This window comes from Hylobates moloch, unplaced genomic scaffold, assembly GCF_009828535.3.
Source record: "Hylobates moloch isolate HMO894 unplaced genomic scaffold, HMol_V3 SCAFFOLD_23, whole genome shotgun sequence".
NCBI lineage: Eukaryota > Metazoa > Chordata > Mammalia > Primates > Hylobatidae > Hylobates > Hylobates moloch.
Genome location: NW_026652298.1, coordinates 15,154,676 through 15,178,831, shown reverse-complemented (window position 1 = coordinate 15,178,831; position 24,156 = coordinate 15,154,676). Strand labels below are relative to the sequence as shown.

The 24,156-nt window shown below is 37.0% G+C and overlaps 1 protein-coding gene across 6 annotated transcripts in view; it reads left to right on the top strand.

The window, feature by feature from the left end:
- The window catches only part of CENPK (centromere protein K), a 94,943-nt gene that overhangs the window by 29,144 nt on the left and 41,643 nt on the right, over positions 1–24,156 (top strand). For 3 of the 6 annotated variants that reach the window (XM_032145175.2, XM_032145174.2, XM_032145176.2), the window contains 5 exons: positions 11,001–11,083; positions 11,185–11,283; positions 11,621–11,747; positions 18,245–18,298; positions 21,693–22,502. In XM_032145175.2, coding sequence (XP_032001066.1) covers positions 11,001–11,083; positions 11,185–11,283; positions 11,621–11,747; positions 18,245–18,298; positions 21,693–21,851 — 522 coding nt within the window. In that variant the 3' untranslated portion in view covers positions 21,852–22,502. Of the gene's footprint in view, positions 1–11,000; positions 11,084–11,184; positions 11,284–11,620; positions 11,748–18,244; positions 18,299–21,692; positions 22,565–24,156 lie in introns of those variants that run through there. The other 3 variants (XM_032145173.1, XM_032145172.2, XR_009211754.1) reach the window with 2 other exon arrangements.

Here is a 24,156-nt window from a genome sequence, read left to right as displayed (position 1 = left end):
ATAAAAAATGAAGCTGAATTTAAGTGTTTGAAAAATTGTCAGCCTATCCGTACTGTAAAGAATGAGAAAGGCTGTTCGGGAAAGAACTTAAAGGGTGTGGCCAAATGACCGTCTGATAAGGAGATTAGTCAGCCATCTCAACTGAAGCCAGGTGCTGTTGTTCAAGACAATGGAAGAATGCAATGTAAGGGCTACAGAAGTCTGTGGGACCTTGGGCCATACTGCCTAGCATGAACTCATGTTGTGGGCTCTGCTTCCTATACATAGACTGTGTTCATCAGTTGCCCCAGGTGCAGCTTCAGTGTGTCTAGGTGTGGCAGAGGCTGCAGTGGTCACCCTTCTGGAGGGTCATATCTCCTCCAGGGTGCAGAAAGCGCAAGCCAGGGGTAATGGCTGGTTCCACCTGGGTTTTAAAGGAAGGAGCCTCCTGGCAGAGCCTTGAGCTTATGACTTCAGGAGAGCCATGATGTCCAGGCACAGCGATACTGTGAGTGAAGCACAGACAGAGAGCTGCTGGAGGGCCATTTTTCTAAGCTGTGGGAACAAGGATGCTCAGAGCTGTGGGTCCCCAAACCCCTGCTCAGCAAAGCTGCAGGGGCAGAGCCAACTTCACCCTAGTGGGCCTTGAAGACAGCATTGAACTAAAGATTATTCTTGGGCCTTAAGATTTAATGTTGTTTACCCTATTGTGTTGGGAGTTAATTGGGACATGTTACCCCTTCTTTCCTATTTCTTTCTTTTGGAATAGGAATGTCTATCCTATGTCCCTCCTACCATTGTATTTTTGAAGCCCATAACATGTTTGATTTCACAAGTTCACAGTTGGAATCAATTTGCTTCAAAATCTATTGTACTGTGAATTTTATTCATTTAATTTAAATCATATTTAGATGAGATGTTAGACTTCAAACCTTTGACTTGTTGGTAGAATAAGCTAAGACTTTTGTGGCTATTGGGATGGAATGAATGTATTTTTGCATGTGAGGAAGACATGAATTTTCAAGTTTTAAATATGAATGTCCAGACAAAGATCATAGACACTTTCTCAAAACTTAAATGTCAATAATGTCATGTTTTTAAAGTGTCAGTTCATAAGGTTAAAATATAGAAGAGAAGATGGAAGCAAACAAATTTTTACAAGTTGTAGAGCATGGAAAGAGGTAAGTATGTGCCTAGAGACAGAAATCATGATGAAAAGAGTTTGCCCCCACAAAATTGAAGAAAGTCTTGGGATTTGAAGGAACCTGTTACTGCAAAACTCAGAGTTCAAGTGTGGAGCTAAAATCAAGGCTATTTCTTTAAAGTCAGAATATAGATGGTTAAATCTTCTTAGCTTACTGTTGCTAACTTCTTACCTATGTACCTGAAAACTGGAAGTATATGAAATGGAGAAATGAAACTAGTGAGGCTCTTGACTCAGGGATACCAGGTTGGGTGGTTAGTAGGGGTGGTGTGCAGGTCAAAAGTCAGAAAGATCAAGTTAACATTTTTATTCTGCATGGTGTACTGCTAGTTCCCTCCATTGCTCTGTCTGCAGAGGTCCCTAGTGTTTTATGAAAGATAAAACTTACGAGGAATGAAGTTGAATCTTTCCCTGAGAAAATATTTAAACGAAGTGTTGAAGGTATGGCTTGGCTTCTCTTGAATGTATAGTAAAAGTGAGAAGAGAAAAATGACTTAAAGAAATTGCTAATCAAAAAAGAACATAGCCTTAGATAGATAAAATATTTTGAAAAGAAAATATTTCTAAGTAATAGTATATGGAGTACCCAGTGAAAAAGCAGGGTGGCCACACATCATAAAGCCTTATTCATAAACGTAGCATTCATAGTAAGTTTTTGAGTTTTAAATAGGAATGTCCAGACGAGGATCATACACATCTGGGAAATGTCTCCAAGTTGAAAGACAGAAGTTTGAAACAACTGAACAAAGATGAGCCTCAAGGAGAGACAATTCAGGGAACCAACGAGAATTTAAAGAAATAATACCATCCACAGGATAAGAAAAAATTTTGATCCCACAAAATAACAATGCCAGTTTTTTAAAAAGGACCACTTTACACCGTCTAGGATGGCTATAATCAAAGAACAGACAATAATATGGGTTGGTAAAGAAGTACAAAAATTGGAATAGCAATACATTGCTAGTGGCAATGTAAAATGGTATACTATTTTAGAAAGCAGTGTGGAAATTTCTCAAAAGGTAAAAGAGTAACTGTATGTCGCAGCAGTTCCATTCCTGGATATATACCCAGGAGGAATGAAAACATGTATGTATCCACACGAAAAGTTACACATGAATGTTCATAGCATCATTTTTCTTACAGGCAAAAAGGGAAAACAACCTCAAATATCCATCAATTGATGAATGAATAAAATGCAGTATATCCTAACAGTGGCACATTATTGGACAATAAAAAGAAATGAAGTAGAGATACATGCTAAAATATGGATGTACCTTGAAAACATGCTAAATGAAAAAAGCCAGCCAAAAAAAACTGCTGTCTTAGTCTGTTTTCTTCTGCTATTGCAGAGCCATCACAGACTGGATAATTTATTTTTTAAAAGTTTATTCACTGGCCGGGCGTGGTGGCTCACACCTGTAATCCTAGCACTTTGGGAAGCTGAGGTGGGCGGATCACGAGGTCAGGAGAGACCATCATGGCTAGCACAGTGAAACCCCATCTCTACTAAAATACAAAAAAATTAGCCGGGCGTGGTGATGGGTTCCTGTAGTCCCAGCTACTTGGGAGGCTGAGGCAGGAGAATGGTGTGAACCCAGGAGGCGGACCTTGCGGTGAGCCGAGATCACGCCACTGGACTCCAGCCTGGATGACAGAGCGAGACTCCGTCTCAAAAAAAAAAAAAAAAAAAAAAAAAAAGAAGCAAGTTTGTTCACCTATAGCTGAAAAAGTTTATTTAAAAAGTCTGTTCATACATAGTTGCAGGGAGAATTGAGCACATCTATGCAACTCTACTAGGAAAGAACTCATATAAGCTTATCCCATGTGCCTTTTTCTTTGTATTAATGTTTCCTCTCACTTTAACTCCAACAGAACAAAGTTCCAACTTTTTTTAACTGCAGAACTTAAAAAGGTTGAGAATCTAAGAGCATGGTGCTGTTTTTGGTGAGGGAGGGCCATCTTACTGTATTATAGCACGGCAAAACGATAGAAGGTGGAAGTGAATACAAGAGACAGGAAAAGGGAGGGCTGAACTCCCAGGATAACTAACCTACTCTGGCAATTATGGCATTAATCACTTCATGAGGGTGGAGCCCCCACGACCCAATTGCTTCCCAAAGACCCTACCTCTTAACGCTACCACAATGGCAACCAAGTTTCTATAGTCATGGAAATGTAAATAATGGGTGAGGAATGGGAAAAAAGGACAATTGGAATAATAGAAGAAATAAAGCTAAAGTCGAATTATGAAATTTTACCGTTATAAGTTGCAGAATATTAAAAAATTGAAGGCAAGAAATAATACATGGACATTTTTTCTCAGAATAAAAGACAATTATTCTCCTCCCCCCCACCCCTATATATATATATATTTTTTTTCTTTGAAACAGGTTATTACTGTATTGCCCCGGTTGGAGTGCAGTAAGATTATAGCTGTCTCATCTCAAACTGCTGGGGTCAAATGATCTTCCTGCCTTAGCTTCCCAAGTAGCTAGGAGTACAGGTGTGTGTCACTATGCCTGGCTAATTTTTTTATTTTTTATTTTTGGTTTTTTGTAGAGATGGGGTCTCACTATGTTGTTCAGGCTGGTGTTGAATTTCCTGGTCTCAAGCAGTCCTTCCACCTTGGCCTCCCAAAGTGCTGAGATTACAGGCGTGAGCCACTGTGCTTGGCTAAGATAATGATTCTTTACATTGAAAAAGATCCACCAAATTTCCAACACAATAAATTTAGAATGACCCATGGTAGATGATCCAGCAAAATTTTTCCCTTTCGTAGCAACTCTTAGCAACCCCAAACTAGCAACTGTAGCTTAGAGTGACCAAAATCCAAACTTGATGCAGTGCCAGAATCTGTCCCCAAAACTTTCATTTTAGCTATTTTTCATTACAGTTAAAAATAAGAAGGGGATTGTATATTTAGCTTGCTTCTCATTTTACATTTTGTTGTATATTCAGTGGGCCAGCTCTACAGGAGCTGGTTCTATCATTGTATATTTTACTGGTAACTTCTACCTACAGTAAGTTACCGCAGTGCAGCTGTTGTTTTATACCATCGGTGACTCAGTAACCATCTGGCATCAAACTTTACCCACCCTGTAATCCTTCCTTTTCTCAAACAGTGCTTTCCTCATGTTTTAGCTAGCAGGAGTTATAGCAAATCTCATTTGTAATGCTAGTTGTGTCAGAGTTTTCTCTAAGACTACCCTCAGGTGCAATGATTTGTGGGATAGACTCACTGGACTCAGAAGAACTGCTGTTTTCTTGGTTGCAGCTTATTAAAGTGAGAGAGAACATTACAGTGAACAAAGGAAAAGGCACATGGGATAAGCTTACAGGAGTTTTTTCCCAGTAGAGTTGTGTGGATGTGCTTAATTCTCCCTGCAACTATGTGTGACGTGGCGAGTTGGCAGCCAGGGAATCTCACTTGAGCCTTGTTTAGGGTTTTTATTGGGGGTCAGTCAGGTATGCATGCAGTGCTTGTGTAACTGACCTTAACTATGTATACTCCATCCGCCTAGAGTAAAAATGCATTTAACACAAATCACATAGTTAGCATAAACTCTCTAATCAAGCTGGTGCCATGTGACCCAAGGCTCTAGACATAGAAAAATGCTCATCAAGCAGAGTATTCCAAGGGCTCAAAGCTTATTTTCAGGGAACTGACCAAGGGCAGTTCTGAAGACCGGCTTTAGTAATGTCCAAGGTTTTTGCAGTGTAGGTCTGCTGAGTTAACTCTTTCCTGCACAATTGTCTTTTCACCTCCCTCCCTCCCTCTCTCTCTCCCTTCCTTCCATCCTTGACAAGGTTTTGTTCTGTCACTCAGGCTGCACTGCAGTGGCATCATCTCAGTTCATTATAACCTTGACCTCAGGCTCAAGGGATTCTCCTACCTCAGCCTCCTGAGTAGCTGGGACTATGGGTGTGTACCACCATGTCTGGCTAAGTTTTGTATTTTTTTGTAGAGATGGGATTTGCAATGTTGCCCAGGCTTGTCTGCACTCCTAGGCTCAAGTGATCTGCCTGCTTCAGCCTCCCAAAGTGCTGGAACTACAGGCATGAGCCATGGTGCCTGACTTCTTTTCATTTTCTCTGTGGTGTTTTGGAGAACTTAAGTTCCTAATTTGATTAACTCCATTTAATCAAGTTTTCTATTAAGGTCTGAGCTCAAATCTAAGTAAGAACTGTTTGCCCAACTCAGAGTCACAAAGATTTTCTCCTGTGTTTTCTGTTAAAAGTTTTTAAGTTTTAGGTTTCAGTATTTAGGTTCATGATCCATTTTGAGTTAATGTTTATGTATATATAGTATGAGTTAGTGATATAGGGTCATTTGTTTTCATTTGGATACTGACTGTTCCAGTGGTATTTGTTGAAGAAACTATGTTTTCTTTTTTGAATTTCCTTTACACTTTTGTTGAAAATTAATGACTGTATATATGTGTATCTATTTCTGAACTCTGTTTTTCTCTATTCTGTGCTTTGGATATTTCTGTTTTTTTGTTCTGTTTCCGTCTTTAAGCCAATACCACATTATGTTTTTTACCGAAGCTTTAAAATAAGTCTTGAAATCGAGTGTTATGAATTCTCTAACTTTGTTGTTCTTTTCAAAATTGTTTCATATTTCCATGTAACTTTTGGAAATGGTTTGTCATTGTGCCCCATAAAAAGCTGGAACTTTGATTGAAATTTCCCTGAGTCTATAGGTTAATTTGTGGAAGATTGCTATCTTTAACATACTTAGGCTGAATGCAGATCCATAAGCACTGTATCATCTTTGTATTTATTTAGGTCCCCATTTATTTGGTATTTAAACATTTTGTCTCACCAGTGTTTTGTAGTTTTCAGCATACAGGTTTTGCACATCTTTTGTCAAATTCATCCCTTTATTATTTCATAATTTTGACTATTAAATGGTATTCTTTTAAATTTCAATTTTTTTCTTTTTCTTTTTTTTTTTGTTGAGACGGAGTCTCGCTCTCTCACCCAGGCTAGAGTGCAGTGGTGCCATCTCAGCTCACTGCAAGCTCCACCTCCCGGGTTCACGCCGTTCTCCTGCCTCAGCCTCCTGAGTAGCTGGGACTACAGGCCCCCACCACCACGCCTGGCTAATTTTGTTTTGTATTTTTAGTAGAGATGGGATTTCACCATTTTAGCCAGGATGGTCTTGATCTCCTGACCTCATGATCTGCCCGCCTCGGCCTCCCAAAGTGCTGGGATTACAGGCGTGAGGCACTGCACCCGGCCTTAAATTTCAATTTTTATTTATTACTAATAAATACACATACAATTAATATTTATATATTGATTTTGTATCCAGTGAACTTGAGAAACTTTTATTCTACATACTCATTATCTGAGATCAAACACAGTTATACATATCTTTTCCCTTCTGTATGATTTTTATATCTTTTTGGGGGGTTAATTTGCTGTCCTAGAACTTGTACTTCAGTAAAGTATTGAATAGAAACGGTAAGAATAGACATCTTTGCCTTGTTCCTGATGTTATCGGAAAGCATTTGCACTTTCACCATTAAGTGTGATGTTAGCAGTGGGTTTTTCATAGACACTTTTAATCAGATTGCGGAAATTTTCTTCTGTTACAGTTCATGAAGTCTTATTTTATTTTATGTTATGTTATTTTACTTATTTATTTATTTATTTATTTATTTATTTATTTTGATACAGGGTCTTACTCTGTCACCCAGGCTGGAGTGCAATGGCATGATCTCAGTTCACTGCAGTCTCTGCCTCCTGGGTTCAAGCAATTCTGCTTCAGCCTCCCGAGTAGCTTGGATTACAGGCACCTGTCACCGCTTTGGGCTAATTTATGTATTTTTAGTAGAGACGGGGTTTCACCATTTTGGCCAGGCTGGTCTTGAACTCTTAACCTCAGGTCCTCAGCCTCCCAAGGTGCTGAGATTACAGGCGTGAGCCACCACCCCTGGCCTAAGTCTTTTATTTTAAAATCACAAGTTAATACTGAATTTTGTCACTTACTCTTCCTGAATTTATAGGTTATTAAATGTTTTTCTCCTTTTTTAAATCTGTTGATATGATGAATTACATTGATTGATTTTTAAAATTGATTTTTTTTTTTTTTTTTTGGAGATGGAGTTTTGCTCTTGTTGTCCAGACTGGAGTGCAATGGTGTGATCTCAGCTCACTGCAGTCTTCACCTCCCAGGTTCAAGCAATTCTCCTGCTTCAGCCTCCCAAGTAGCTGGGATTACAGGCATGTTCCACCACGCCTGGCTAATTTTGTATTTTTAGTAGAGACAGGGTTTCTCCATGTTGGTCAGGCTGGTCTCAAACTCCCTACCTCAGGTAATCTGCTCGCCTCAGCCTCCGAAAGTTCTGGGATTACAGGCATGACCTACCACCACCCCATCTCTACTAAAAATACAATAATTGATTTTATCTGTCTGCTTAACTGCATATTCCTGTGATAAACCCCACTTTGCCATGCTATATTAATCTTTCTTATTTATTGCTGAATTTAATTTGCTGAAATTTTATGAGATTTTTGCTTCTGTGTTCATGAGGAATATTGGTCTGTGGTTTTCTTTTTTGTGATGTCTTTGTTAGGCTTTGATATAAGGGTAATACCAGCCTCATAGAACAAATTAGGAAGTATTCTCTCCTCTTCAAAAGAGTTTGTATAGAATAGTAATTTTTTATTCCTGAAGTATTTGTTTGAATTCACAGATGAAACCATCTGGGCCTAAAATTTTCTCATAAACTGAATAAAAATTTAGAGATGAAAAAAATTTTTCTGTGAAAATTTTTAATTACAAATTCTATATCTCTGGAGCTAGTCATGTTTCTTATTTGTCTAAATGAGCTTTGGTAGTTTATGTGTCTCAAAGAATTTATTCATCTGATTTGTTAAATTTAGTGACAAGATTGTCCATAACATTTCTCCATTATCATTTTAATGTTTGTAGTGATGTCACCTCTCTCATTTCTGATATTGGTGATTTATGTCCTCCCCACCCTGTAATTAATCTGATTTTATTGACATTCTCAAAAAACCAATTTTCATTGCTTTTTCCTTATTTTTATTTTTTTATTTTGTACTGATTTAACTTCTTTGTTGTTATTATTTCCTCAACTTACTGTGGGTTTTATTTACTCTTTTTCATATTTCTTATGATAGAAGCTGAGGTTATTAATTTGAGAGCTTTCTTTTCTTTTAAAATAGGCTTTTAGGCCGGGCGCAGTGGCTCACGCCTGTAATCCCAACACTTTGGGAGGCTGAGGTGGGCAGATCATGAGGTCAGGAGATCAAGACCATCCTGGCCAACATGGTGAAACCCCATCTGTACTAAAAATACAAAAATTAGCTGGGCATGGTGGCATTCACCTGTAGTCCCAGCTACTCGGGAGGCTGAAGCAGGAGAATCGCTTGAACCCGGGAGGCGGAGGTTGCAGTGAGCCGAGATAGTGCCACTGCACTCCAGCCTGACAACAGAGTGAGATTCCGTCTCAAAAAAAAAAAAAAAATACATTTTTAGTGCTCTGAATTCTCATCTGATTACTGCTTTTGCTTCATCCCAGAAATCTTGATGTTGCATGTCCATTGTTTGGGGGATGAAAAAAAGACAAATTTTGATGTTAATGTTTTTATTTCTATTCAGTTATAATAATTTGCTATTTTCATATTGGTTGCTTCTTTGACCCGTGGATTATTTAGATGTATGTTTTTGGTATCCAAATAGTTGCAAAGATTTCTAGATACCTTTCTATTATTTTTCAATTTAATGCCATTGTTAGACCATATTTAATATAATCAATATGATTGCATTGAAAACTATGTTATTGATTTATATTTTTTGGGGGGAGGGAGGGTTGGGAGCAGAGGAGCTCGCTCCATTGCCTAGGCTGGATGCAGTGTTGATATCATAGCTCACTGCAGCCTTAAACTGCTGACCTCAAACAACCCTTTCACCTTAGCCTCCTAAAGTGGTAGAATTACAGGAATGAGTCACCAGGCTTGGCCTTGATTTATCTTCCTTTTCATCCTACTGTTTTTCTGTTCCTGTTTTCTTCTTTTCCCACTTTCTTGGATTGTGTGTGTTGTTGTTGTTGTCGTTGTTGTTGTTGTTGTTGAGGCAGGGTCTTGCATTGTTACCCAGGCTGGCATGCAGTGGTATGATCTCAGCTCACTGCAGCCTCCACCTCCTGGCCTCAAGTGATCCTCCCGCCTCAGCCTTCCAAGTAGCTGGGACTACAGGCATGTGGCACCATGCCTGGCTAATTTTTGTATTTATTTATAGAGACAGAGTTTTGCCATGTTGCCCAGGCTGGTCTCTAATTATCAGTATTGGCTTATTAGTTATTTATTTTCTTTGTTTTCATAGTTACTTTGGGTTTGTAATATACATGTTTAACTTATCACTGATTTATGTTTAGAAAAAGCTAATGGAAACCCTTGTGATCAGGAGAATGGAACACTAATGCTTATTGTAATTCTCTTTAGTCTTTGTTGTTCCTGAAATCTCTCAAGCATGCTTCTGCCCCTTGGCCTTTGTACTTACTATTCCCTTTCCCTGGAACATTCTTTTGCTAGAGAATAACATGATGTTTTCCTTTGTCTTCTTTCTCTGTTATTTAAATGTTACCTCATCAGAGAAGTCTTTCCATATCATACTACCTAAAACATCCATTTCTTGCTCTTCATACCTTTACTTTTATTTTGATTTTTTTTTTCTTTATGTCACTTGACCGTTGCTGGAGTAAACATCTGGATTCCCCTCTTTGTTCTGTTCAGTTTTGCATCTCTCCCTTCTTCAACAGTGCATAATAGTCAATGATTGATCAACAAATTTGATTAAATGATTGATTGAATAAATATTGAATGAGTGAGTCATTTGTGTCTGTTTTGTACAGTCTCCTTAGAAAAGATACCTGGGGCCAGGCATGGTGGCTCACACCTGTAATCCCAGTACTTTGGGAGGCTGAGGCGGGTGGATCATGAAGTCAGGAGGTCGAGACCAGCCTGGCCAATGTGGTGAAACCCCGTCTGTACTAAAAATACAAAAATTAGCTGGGCGTGGTGGCACGTGCCTGTATTCCCAGCTACTCGGGAGGCTAAGGCAGGAGAATCACTGGAACCCGGGAGGCAGAGGTTGCAGTGAGCCGAGTTCACGCCACTGCATTCCAGCCTGGGCGACAAAGCAAGACTCCGTCTCAAAAAATAAAAACAAAAAATAAAAGAAAAGGTACCTAGGCCAGGCACGGTGGCTCACACCTGTAATCCCAGCACTTTGGGAGGCCGAGGCGGGCGGATCACAAGGTCAGGAGATCGAGACCATCCTGGCTAACATGGTGAAACCCCATCTCTACTAAAAACACGAAAAATTAGCCTGTCATGGTGGCGGGCACCTGTAGTCCCAGCTACTCGGGAGGCTAGGGCAGGAGAATGGCTTGACCCGGGAGGCGGAGCTTGCAGTGAGCTGAGATGGCACCACTGCCCTCCAGCCTGGGTGACAGAGCAAGACTGTCTCAAAAAAAAAAAAAAAAAAGAAAGAAAAGGTACCTACTCTCTGATTACTGAAAACACACCATTATTTTGCGTTTCAATATGATATTAAAATTTACTGCTCAAAACCTCTTATATTTTTGAATTTAACCATAGAATATTACCACAAATTTAGCACCTACTGTATATTTACCTTTTCAAATGCTTTCTGCTAGGCTTTTTTACTACTGATGTCTGAATGGAAGTATGCTGGACCACTATGTAAATTTGAGTATCGTTCAGAAATAAAACTGTTGGATTACAGACCAAGCAATTAATTTGAATTATTTTATTCTAGTTCCAAAAACTGAGACAAGATCTTGAAATGGTACTGTCCACTATGGAGTCAAAGAATGAAAAGTTAAAGGAAGACTTAGAAAGGTTTGTTTATGTTATAATTACTATTAATCATTCATATATGTATTAAGTGGCATTTAAAGTTTTATTCAGACATTGGTTGTTTTGTTTTTCCATGTCGAAAGGGAACAACAGTGGTTGGATGAACAGCAACAGATAATGGAATCTCTTAATGTACTACACAGTGAATTGAAAAATAAGGTTGAAACATTTTCTGAATCAAGGTATTAATTTTATGTTCTAGGTTTTTAAAATAGGAAAAGTATTTTATTTTTTGTGTTACATGAAACATAGATGAAGTTAAATGTTACCAGGAATCAGGAGTCTTGCCCTAACTTTTGTTAACTATTAGCTATTATATGATCTTTTATGAGTGACTTGACTTGACTGTACCTTTGGTTTCTCTACTTGTTATATAGACAATTTTATTTTCAAAAAGGTAGTTATTTGGTTTGAGCAAATGAAGTTTTAACAAAGTTTGATCAACTTCGTGATAACTAGTTACATGTACATATGTGTTTTATCAGTTAAATGTTTCTCTTAATTTTTTAAATCTATTAGAATCTTTAATGAGCTGAAAACTAAAATGCTTAATGTAAAAGAATATAAGGAGAAACTCTTGAGTACCTTGGGCGAGTTTCTAGAAGACCATTTTCCTCTGCCTGATAGAAGTGTTAAAAAGAAAAAGGTAAGTTTTAGAGAAGACATTTATGTAAATTATCATATTTGAAACTACTTTAGGTGGGTTTAGAAGCATATTTTCTTATTTAGTTCAAAGGTATGCACATGTATGGAAATAATGCCATTATCACATTATACTTATTGAAAAACTAGAAGCAACCTAGTTATTCAATAAAATGGGATTAAGTATATGTATTTTTTTTGGGCGGGGTGGGGCAGGGGGAAAGAGTCTCTCTCTGTCACCCAGGCTGTAGTTCAGTGGTGTGATCTCAGCTCACTGCAACCTCTGCTTCCTGGGTTCAAGTGATTCTTGTGCCTTAGCCTTCAGAGTAGCTGGGACTACAGGTGTGTGCCACCATGCCCAGCTAATTTTTTGTATTTGTAGTAGAGAGGGGATGCCACCAAGTTGCCCAGGCTGGTCTTGAACTCCTGAGCTCAGGCAATCTGCCCACCTCGGCCTCCCAAGTGGGACGATTAGATGCTAGGATTATGGGTGTGAGCCACTGCACCCAGCCAGAGTACATTTCTTATATTATATCCATATAATGGGAGTAAGTCAGCTTTTCATATAATGTATTGAAGACCTTCAAAGAAGTTAATGAAATACAACTTATTGTTGAATGAATAAAACACTGATGATTAAGTTGTTTGAATCTAATTTATGTTTAAAATTGATAGTGCTTATGTCTGACAGCTAGGATTGTAGGTGGTTTTTTGCCTTTCACAATTTTTTCAATTTTCTGTGATGAATATGTACAACTTTTTAAATCAAAAGAATGATGTTTTAAAATTTGTTACAGATTAATGTAAGTTATTGACTTTTAATAGTAGCTATAATGAAATAAACCTTTTCTGAAAAAGCAAATAAATATTTTATTGAGTGGCAGAAGACTGTGAATAGTTCATATATATGGTGTTAATAAGACTTTTGAAATTGGAGAAATCATTGAATACTAATATGTTTAGTTTAATCATTTTCAGCATAAAAATCTTTCATGTCTCCCTAGGGAATTAAGTCTGTAAACTCCTTAGAAATCTCTTCATTAGGGTTTATACTATGGACTTCTATCTCCTCTGCCTATCTCCAAGCATTCATCCATCTCTTACATGAATCCATTCAGCTATGTCACCAATTGACCTCTCACTTTTTTGTGCCTTATACATTCTATTTTTTCTGCCTAGGTTAAAACCCTTCCGATCTGGTGAGGGTAGCAGATTCCTACTTAAGATAGTTCAAACATCTTTTGAGTGAAACGTATTATGAAATTTAGGTGTTCTTTTATTGATTTATTTTTACTTTTTATTTATTTTTATTTTTGGGGACCGAGTTTTGCTCTGTCACCCAGGCTGGAGTGCAATGGCATGATCTCTGCTCACTGCAACCTCTGCCTCCCAGGTGCAAGTGATAGATTCTCCTGTCCCAGCCTCCCAAGTAGATGGGATTACAAACGCATGCCACCACACCCAGCTAATTTTTTTGTATTTTTAGTAGACAGGGTTTCACCGTGTTGGCCAGGCTGGTCTCGAACTCCTGACCTCAATTGATCCGCCTGCCTCAGCCTCCCAAAGTGCTGGGATTACAGGCGTGAACCACCACACCTGACCTATTGATTGAGTTTTTTAGAGACGGGGTCTTGCTATGTTTCCCAGGTTAGACTTGAACTCCTGGGTTGAAGCTATCCTCCCGCCTCAGCCTCCACACAGCTGGGACTACAGATGTGAGCTACTGAATCTGGCTCTAGGTGTCCTTTTAGTAACACTTTTCAAATGATTTTGTTAGTGTTATTTATGTCTATCTCTCCCTTTATCCCCATGTCCTGTGAGCTACTTGGTGTGTTTAATTCATCTTTGTATCTCTTCTATCTTGCATATCTTTTATATAGAACCTTCTCAGTTCATATTTATTGAATGGATGTGAATATACTAGGAAAAGGAGAAAAAGTTCTCTTTGTTTTTTTTACTGTCTGTGTTCTTTTTATTCTTCCCTTTCTTATTTATAATTGTGTATAGGCTTTACATTTGTTATGGACTGTGTCTTCCATTCTATTATTGTTTTTTACCTCTTATTTATTTGTAAAAGTATGACAGCCTCCTGTTGGCCATTTCATTAAAGTCATGATTCCTTGCCTCTTTGTGACCTTAATCTTGCAACAACTCACTGATTTATTTTCTGGTCCCAGTCTCCTCCATTTTTTTCAACATTTTTTTTGTTGCTGTTGCTCCACTAATAGAACCAGAGGTTTGAGGCATCCTGAAAAGGAAGCTTGATTACCATGAGCCATTATCGGGTCATTAAGTCTGATTTGATAACCTCACTTTTTTTATGATGTATAAGGACTATTGATACATGTTACAAAGTGATTCTTGTCTCTCTGTTTCTTTCTGTGTGTTTCTCTCTCTCTCCCCCCAACAATACCGTATTTATTAGTCTACTTGGGCTATGATAACAAAATACCACAGACTGGGTGCTTTAAACAAAAGTTTCACAGTGTAGAGGCTAGAAGTTCAAGACGAAGGGAAGGTACTGTCAGGGTTGGTTTCTGGTCTCTCCTCCTGGCTTGTAGGTGACCACTTGCTCACTGTGTTCTCACATTGGGCTCTGTGTACACAAGGAAAGAATGAATTCTCAAGTGTCTCTTCCTCTTTTTATGAGGAAACCATTCATATTGGATTAGGGCCCCATTCTTATGACCTCGTTTATCCTTAATTACCTTATTTAAGACTTTATTTTTAAAAACGTAGTCACATTAGGGCTTCCACATATGAATTTTGGGGAGACATCGTTCAGTCCACAACACTGGACTTTATAACTCAAAGATGTATACGAAGAAGAAAGCTAAAAACAACAAAACTCCCTCCATCAGATCATTACCATTAGGTGAACATCACAATTAATATTAGGTGAATGTCATTTGAGACATCTTGCTAAGCACATATACATATAGAACCATAAATAGATGGATTGTTGGATGGCTGGATCAATGTAATTTTGTAAATGCTAATAATAAAATAAATGTAATTTTACTTTTTTTTTTTTTTTTTGAAATGGACTCTTGATCTGTCACCCAGGCTGGAGTACAGTAGCTGAGATTTCAGCTCACTACAACCTCTACCTCCTGGGTTCAAGTGATTCTCCTGCCCCAGCCTCCTGAGTAGCTGGGATTACAGGTGCGCACTGCTATGTTGGCTAATTTTTCTATCTTTGTTTTTTAGTAGAGATGGAATTTTACCATGTTGGCCAGGCTGGTCTCAATCTCCTGACCTCAGGTGATCCACCCACCTCTGCCTCCCAAAGTGCTGGGATTACATGTGTGCACCACTGTGCCTGGCCTAATTTTACTTAATTTTGAGAGAAGAAAAAGAATGAGTGAAGTTGAACACTTGAACTTAGATAAATATTTCTTTGCATCAAATGATTTTAGTTCTGGAGAGATCCTTTCAATATAAAGGAAACAAGTGAATCATGAAAAACATGGAAAATTTAATTACAGTTTGTTTAACTTCATATCTCAATTCTAGGCAGTTATTGACTCTGCTGTAAAAGATAAGAAAATTAACATTCTTTTTCCTATACCCTTATTTCTATTTTGTGTTATTTTTACTTTGGCAGGTTATATGTTATTCAGAACTTATATTTTATTCAGAAAACACCATTTATATTTAGCCTTCATTCTACCTTATATTGGAGTCAATGCTCATTACCTCTTTTTTTTTTTTTTTTTTTTTTTTTTGAGATCCGCCTCCGGTTCACACCTTCTCCTGCCTCAGTCTTCTGAGTAGTGGAGTACAGCAGGGCCCGCAACCAGCCTGGTAATTTTTTTTTTTTTTTTTTTTGGGTTTCATCGTGTAAGCCAGGATGGTCTCGATCTCCTAAGCTGGTGATCTGCCCGCCTCTGCCTCCCAAAGTGCTGGGATTACAGGCATGAGCCACCATGCCCGGGCCAAGCCTCCAAGAGTTCTTAAGTTTAATCCATCGCTTGGTTTGATGGGTTTCTTTGACAGGTAATTTGTTCAAGAATTCCTGGGTGTTTAGTCTTTGGATTCTTGGATGGTGTAAATACTTTGTCTTTATACTAAAAGGATATTTTAAGCGCATTTTTTTTTTAATCTCAAGTTCTGTTAGGTATTGCTCCCTGTCTTTTAAGATGGAATGTGGTATAGAGAAGTTTGAGGCCAACCTAGGGATGACTTGTTGCTTCTGACTATATCTGGAGAGTTCTTTGTATTTGAACCTATAACATAAGAGTATTTCACAATGTTGGTTATTCAATATCAGTTTTCCTTTGAAAAAGATATGTTATTTTTCTGGGCAGTTTTAATTCACATTTCATTTCATAGAAATTTTCTTTTATATTTTTCTTCTGCATTTCGTTTGATTGTCTCAAGTCTTTATAATTTAACCTGTATCTTGCTTCTCATTTATTAATCAATACTATAATTGTGCTGTCTTCACCACTAATCGAATGCTCATTTATACCACTCTTTTTCCTTTACTAAGGTATTAGAGTTTCAGAGCCTGCTCAGCTGTCTTTATTTAGGAATCATATATATTTTTGTTTGTGTTATTTTACTATTTCTTTAATATATTTGTATTTCTGCAAGGCTTTATAAGAATTCCATGGTAATCTCTGACTGGTATCAGGAAAGTAATAGCTGTCACTGTAGTAGGCAACTTTATAATTAATTGAATGTCTCAATTCAAAACCTTCTGATGAGGATTAGTATTATCTTGGAACTTTCTAGCAGTTTCCTTTAGAGTCTGTCCTGTTGAACATTTTTAACAATAACTTAAAGAGATAGAATATATGGCTATCAAAGTTTACAAATGATGTGAAAGTAAGAGGGCTAGATAATAAATATGTTGGATGACAGATTGAAGACTTTATTTCTTAGCTAGTTAGGAACTAAGGCAAATAAAATAGGGTGATGTTTAAGTAGAAATACATAGAATATCTATGTATTTACATACATATAGAATACATTACATTACAGAATAAGGAAGACATTTTTAGCCAGATATATGAAAAATACTTTGGCATTTTAGATGTTAGTATTCTCAGAAGTCCACAAGGAAAAAATAGATGTCTAAAAGCTAATACCATCTTAAATTTAATGAATAGAATTCTAGTCTCCGTAATTATGCAAGTGGGTGTTCTTTTTTTGTCTTTGGTAGTCAAATCACACCTAGATCATTGTGGGAGACTGGATGAAGGAAAACAAAAGACAAGTTAGAGCACGTTCAGAGGATAATCATGGTATTGAGAAGCCTCAAATTTATGCCATATGAAAAGTAATTGAGGTGGGGTGTGGTGGCTCACACCTGTAATCCCGCACTTTAGGAGACTGAGGTGGGAGGATCACTTGAAGCCAAAAATTTGAGACCAGCTTGGACAACGTAGCAAGACCCTGCCTCTACAAAACAAACAAATAAACAAAAACATTACTGTGGCATGTGCTTGTAGTCCCAGCTACTCGGGAGGCTGAGGTGGGAAGATAGCTTGAGCCCAGGAAGTTGAGGCTGCAATGAGCTATGATGGCACCACTGCACTCCAGCCTGGGTGACAGAGTGAGACCCTGTCTCCAAAAAAAAGAAAAAGAAAAATAATTGAAGAAACAAATGGTGATTAGTATTTTGAAAAAGAGAAGATTTGGGTCTTGTATATAGCAGTCTTCAAATATTTGAGGAACTCTTGGGTAGAATTTGGAATGAGATTTATTCTCGTCATTCCAAGGAAGAAACAACTAATGAGTTGAGTTAACATGGCAAACTGTCAAGAGCTATAGAAAGATGATTAAGTCTCTCATAAGAGCAAGTTTCCTATAATGAAACTGCATAAATGTACTCTGGAATGTCATTTGGGGAGTTTTTATTGGGGGATTTAAATACTAAATTTTTTATATGATTTTATATATAATGTGTATTATATGTTTATGGATAGTTTTAATTGTATCTTCCAGTTACTATAAGAGTTTTCACTGTCTTAGAAGATATTTCAGCTGCATTTTTATGAATCTGACTTAAATACAATGTTTACTTTCAGAATTTTTTGTCACTTAATTACGAATATTTGATTTTAGTTACTTTGTACCATTACAACTGAGAAATATTAATTTTAAAAGTCTTGGCCGAACGCGGTGGCTCACTCCTGTTGTAATCAAAGCACTTTGGGAGGCCGATGTGGGCAGATCACCTGAGGTCAGGAGCTCGAGACCAGCCTGGCTAACATGGTGAAACCTCATATCTACTAAAAATACAAAAATTATCCAGGCGTGGTGGTGGGAGCCTGTAATCCCAGCTACTCGGGAGGCTGAGGCAAGAGAATCACTTGAACCCAGGAGGCGGAGGTTGCAGTGAACTGAGATTGCGCCATTGCACTCCAGCCTGGGCGCCAAGAATGAAACTCTGTCTCAAAAATGAAATAAAAGTCTTGTAAAAACAGTCCAGTATTTTGCCATTGGCAGAAGTGAAGTGGTAATTGTTTGTTATTCACATTTCTCTTGAAGAAAAACATTCAAGAATCAACTGTACACCTGATAACACTGCAAGAAATGTTAGAGGTAAGTGTTTTGTGTAGTTTGTTTTGTCTTGAAGCTATCTCTTAGTCATTTGTGAACAATTAGACTTGAAAAACAAAAAGTACTGCTTTAATTCTTAAAGTATTCATCAATCTTTATTAAATATATTTGTAATGATATATCTTTGGTATAAAATTATTTTCTGTTCCCTGTACAGTACTGAGAGGAATATTGTTATTTTTTAAACAATGTGAATTTAAGGTCTATCTCTTAATCATGTTCCCAAGATTTATTACAGGTAAAATTTTTATCTAGGTATGAGCTGACAGGGTGAAAAAATTTTTTTGATGATGTTATCTAGTATTTATATAGTAAAATTCTATGCTGTTACATTGACTCTTTAGTTGGTAGCTCTGTACTCTATATGAAATACGTAATGAACTTAAAGATTCTTTTCACAAAGTTGTAGAAATTGTACAATTTTTAAAAAATAGCATCAGTTTCTTTTCTTATAATGTAAGTACTTTTTCCAACTTTCTCTGATTTGACATATACCTTGTTTTATAATATCTTCGACCTTTTCAAAAATATTTTTGAACCTCAACCATATTATCAATTATATTAAATACTTTGGAAGATCTTGATATGACAATTCATGATAAATTGGGCAGAAAGGAAAATGAAATAGTGTATGAAGAACAGGGTATTTACCAATTCGTGTACTCCCTTTTAAAATCATTGGTAAATTTTGAAGAAAGAGTGATTTCAGAAAACGCATTTCAGTTAACTTAATGAACTAGGTGTTAAAGGCTCTTTTTGCCCAGCTGACACGTTTTGGTTCTTGAGGATTTAATACAGAATATTATTGCTTTGAAAAGCAAAATACAAATATTTATTAGATTCGTAATTAGAATATTTTAACGTATTTCTAGCTACTCTAGTTTATGCTGAAACTAAGATGACTATAGTTTCTCATGGATGACTTAACCTTTTTTTTTTTTTTTTGAGACGGAGTCTCGCTCTGTCGCCCAGGCTGGAGTGCAGTGGCGCGATCTCGGCTCACTGCAAGCTCCGCCTCCCGGGTTTGCGCCATTCTCCTGCCTCAGCCTCCTGAGTAGCTGGGACTACAGGCGCCTGCCACCACGCCCAGCTAATTTTTTGTATTTTTAGTAGAGACAGGATTTCACCGTGTTAGCCAGGATGGTCTCGATCTCCTGACCTCATGATCCGCCCGCCTCGGCCTCCCAAAGTGCTGAGATAAAAATTGTCAGTCATGGAAATACTGAAAGGTATTACATGTATAATTGTTTTTTTTTTTTTTTTTTTTTCTTTTTTGAGACGGAGTCTTGCCCTGTCGCCCAGGCTGGAGTGCAGTGGCGCAGTCTCGGCTCACTACAAGCTCCGCTTCCCGGGTTCACGGCATTCTCCTGCCTCAGCCTCTCCGAGTAGCTGGGACTACAGGTGCCCGCCACCACGCCTGGCTAATTTTTTGTATTTTTGGTAGAGACGGGGTTTCACCGTGGTCTCGATCTCCTGACCTCGTGATCCGCCTGCCTCGGCCTCCCAAAGTGCTGGGATTACAAGTGTGAGCCACCACACCCGACCACATGTATAATTTTTTAATAGTGTACATAGTATGTACCATCTGTGTTAGGCAATTCTTGTGTTGCTGTAAAGAAATACCTGAGACTGTATAATTTATAAAGAAAAGGAGTTTAATTGGCTCATGGTTTGCAGGCTGTATAAACATGACACTAGCATCTGCTCAGCTTCTAGGGAGGCCTAAGGGAGCTTTTACTCATAGCAGAAGGTGAAGCAGGAGCAGACACTTTACATGGCCAGAGTGGGAGGAAGAGGGAGGGGGAAAGGTACCACACACACTTTTAAGCAGCCAGATCTTGCGAGAACTCACTATCATGAGGACAGCACCAAGGGGATTTGCTAAAGCATTCATGAGAGATTCACCCTGATGATCCAATCACCTCCCACCAGGCCCCACCTCCAACATTGGGGATTACATTTCAATATGAGATTTGGTAGGGGACACACCTAAACTATATCAGCATATAAAACTTAGCATTAGAATCCTAAGTTTGTCTCTAAGGCTCATATTGTCAGTGATAAAGGAACTAATATTAAAACTGCAGTTAGGTTAAAAATAAAACAATATAATTAAAATTAGAAATGCAAAATAGGAAAGATTTGTACTAAAATAAGCTGTTTGTACTAAAATAAGCCATTGCTCTAAAATACAAATAATATTTAATTCTATATTATGATACTCAAAAGAAATGAGGCCAAAGCTTTTTTCCTGCAGAATGTGGGACTTGAAATAATTAATGATAGTTGAAAATGTTATTTCAAGAACTAAGGTATTATTATAAAATTTAATTGAGATTAGAGCTTGATGGATTGATTTATTTCTATGGCACTTTGTAATTGTATAAATTATGCATTCTCTTTTCCATGTTCCTTAAAATAATAGCATCTTTCAGTTAAAAATTTGGCCTGACAATTCAGAGATACGGAATCTAATCCAAGATCCACCACTGATTATGTGCCCCTGAGGAATCTCTTAACTCTTCTGAGTTCTAGTTTTGTAATTTGTGAAGGCACTGGAAGATAGCTGAGGAGGCAAAATAATAATTAATCTACATTTAGTGTTTTTCACTGTATTTCATAACATTAGTATTCAACCAATTGTAAATATTTGTTTCTTGAAAAAACTTTTATAATAGCAGTAGATTTGGGAAAGACAGCTGATTCTCAATTCACATTAGCCAGCTTTCCCAAGCTTGTTTGATCACAGAACCTTGTTTTTCACGAACTAAGCACATCTTTAGGGAGACTAATTCTATGGAATGCAGTTTGGAAAATGCTAGCCTATATAATTTAATACAAATACTCAAAACTCAATTTGTGGTTGTAATTCCAAAATATCCTTAACGAAGATCAGGGATACTCAGGATGAAGCTGAAGGAAGTAATGATGATAAAATTGATTCTTGCAAAGATTTATCAGAAGAATAGGTGTTTTGTGGGGGACAGGACCAGTTATTTTTCCTTCAAATATTAAGACACACTTGCTCACTTTCTTTTTAACTTTGTGTTTTTTGTGAAATATTAATTTTTTAAGATTTTTGTTTTTATCCTAAAGAAGATATTAATCTCAAAAGAAGTGGGAGGATTGTAAATTCTTTCTAACCAATTTTTAGGAAATGTTTTTCTAAATTAAAGATGCAAAAATTCACTTTAAAGCTTTTTTCATTAGCTAATACCCATAGTCCTTTCAAAAAGGAAATTCAAATTTGTAGATTAAAAGTATTAAACAGTTGTTGAAAAAGAAAAGGAGTCAATATTCTTTGACAAAAAACTTTCTTATAGCTATATTGACTTTTTCCCAAGTAAAGTATATTTTGAATGATATTTTCTCCTAGATTCTTATAAATAGATTATTTGATGTTCCACATGATCCATATGTCAAAATTAGTGATTCCTTTTGGCCACCTTATGTTGAGCTGCTGCTGCGTAATGGAATTGCCTTGAGACATCCAGAAGATCCAACCCGAATAAGATTAGAAGCTTTCCATCAGTAAAAGGATGTTTTCTTTTTTCACACAGTAAAAAAATCTTATCATTCAAGGATATTGGAACCACAGGACTATTTGGATAAAAAACATTATTTGCAAATTAATGCACATAGGCCATTTTACTTTTATTGCAAAATGGCATGTGCTGCTATCTATTATTCATTTTTAAATAGTCCTTTCTTATTCAGTCAGTGCTTTGGTGTTTTAAACTATATGGATAAGAATGCAGGTAGATAATATTCTAGGCATAAAACATGTAATGTACCTTACCTCATGGAATATTCTTTGGATTCTTTGTTGATTTATGGTATTGCTAATATAATATTTTCTTAAAATATATAACAATATCTTTTATGCATTTTGAGTTCCAGTTGGTGCTTCTTTATATTTAGAAATTATAATGGGAAGGTCATTTAATTTGCAGATGGTTTTAAAATTGAGGTAATATCTAATGTAGGAGGTGGCATAATTTAAAAATATTTAGCAAATTTGTTTCATATGTACTCTTATTTCTAGATTTGTTTAAAATTGGAATATGAAAAACTAATGGATAAAGCTAGCATAAAATTGATATTTTAGTTTGTATTATTAATATACCATGTTACCTTATATATTAATCTAATCTTGATTCTGCTAATTATTACCAACAAAATTGTATTCATGACATTTTATTAATCCTCTGAATTTTCTGTAAATAAAATTATTTCTGAAAATCTCTAGCTATTGGTGATGTGGGATATTTTTATAAGTAGCAAATGTTTTTTAAAGGTCGATAAACTAAGATATAGGACTCATTTAGTATTACATACAAGCTAAACTAGAGAATCCTAAATCCATTTAGTATCATTAGTTTTCTGTGTGTTTTTTTTTTTATTATACTTTAGGTTTTAGGGTACATGTACACAATGTGCAGGTTTGTTACATATGTATCCATGTGCCATGTTGGTTTGCTGCACCCATCAACTCGTCATTTAGCATTAGGTATATCTCCTAATGCTGTCCCTCCACCCTCCCCCCACCCCACAACAGTCCCCGGAGTGTGATGTTCCCCTTCCTGTGTCCATGAGTTCTCATTGTTCAATTCCCACCTATGAGTGAGAACCTGCGGTGTTTGGTTTTTTGTCCTTGCAATAGTTTACTGAGAATGATGGTTTCCAGTTTCATCCATGTCCCTACAAAGGACATGAACTCATCATTTTTTATGGCTGCATAGTAGTCCATGGTGTATATGTATATATATATTTTCTTAATCCAGTCTATCGTTGTTGGACATTTGGGTTGGTTCCAAGTCTTTGCTATTGTGAATAGTGCCGCAATAAACATACATGTGCATGTGTCTTTATAGCAGCATGATTTATAGTCCTTTGGGTATATACCCAGTAATGGGATGGTATCAGTAGTTTTCTAAGAGAAATTTCTGTTTATTTTTTTTACTTGAAAGCGCTTTCTACTGTATATTATCCGAGTTTCTTGCTTACCTTAATTACTTCATATTTTCTAAAGTAAACAAATATTTGAAGTATACCAAATCCCTCTGTAGAAAATACAAATACTATTATATTTTAGGGAACGTAACTCTTTTAGGGGAAGATAATATGTGAAGTACCTCCTATAATACTCCAGTTGGATATTGAAGAGGTGAGCAACTTTTTACTCTTTGAAGTTACTGGAGAGGGAAGAAATGGCAGTGTAGATCTGACAAGAATTCTTCAGAGCAGGTAGTACTGTTGTCCATGAAGTACTAGCAAAACACTTCTGGTGTTTGCTAATTAAAACATTAAAAATATGTAATCAAGCCAGACACAGTGGCTCATGCCTATAATCCCAGCACTTTGGGAGGCCAAGGTGGGCGGATCACTTGAGGTCAGGAGTTCGAGACCAGCCAGGCCAACATGGTGAAATCCCGTCTTTACTAAAAATACCAAAAATTAGCTGGGTGTGGTGGTGCACACTTGTAATCCCAGCTACTTGAAGGCTGAGGCAGGGGAATTGCTTGAACCTGGGAGGTAGAGGTTGCAGTGAGCCAAGATTGAGCCACTGCTCTCCAGCCTGGGTGACAAGAGCAAAACTCCGTCTCAAAAGAAAAAAAAAAGTAATCTTTATGCTTGCAGTGTCTACCAATAGACTATATTTTTCTAAAAGTTTATGTGGGGTATGTCAATATGCTACCAGTTGCTAAATGTAGTGTATTAAATACTTTATTGCATTTTATGACATGTTGACTCAAAAATTAGTAAGTGAAAAGTTCCTAATAGCTTATTTTTAATATTCTTAATACTTTCCCTAGTTTATTGTTTATCCTACAACTTTG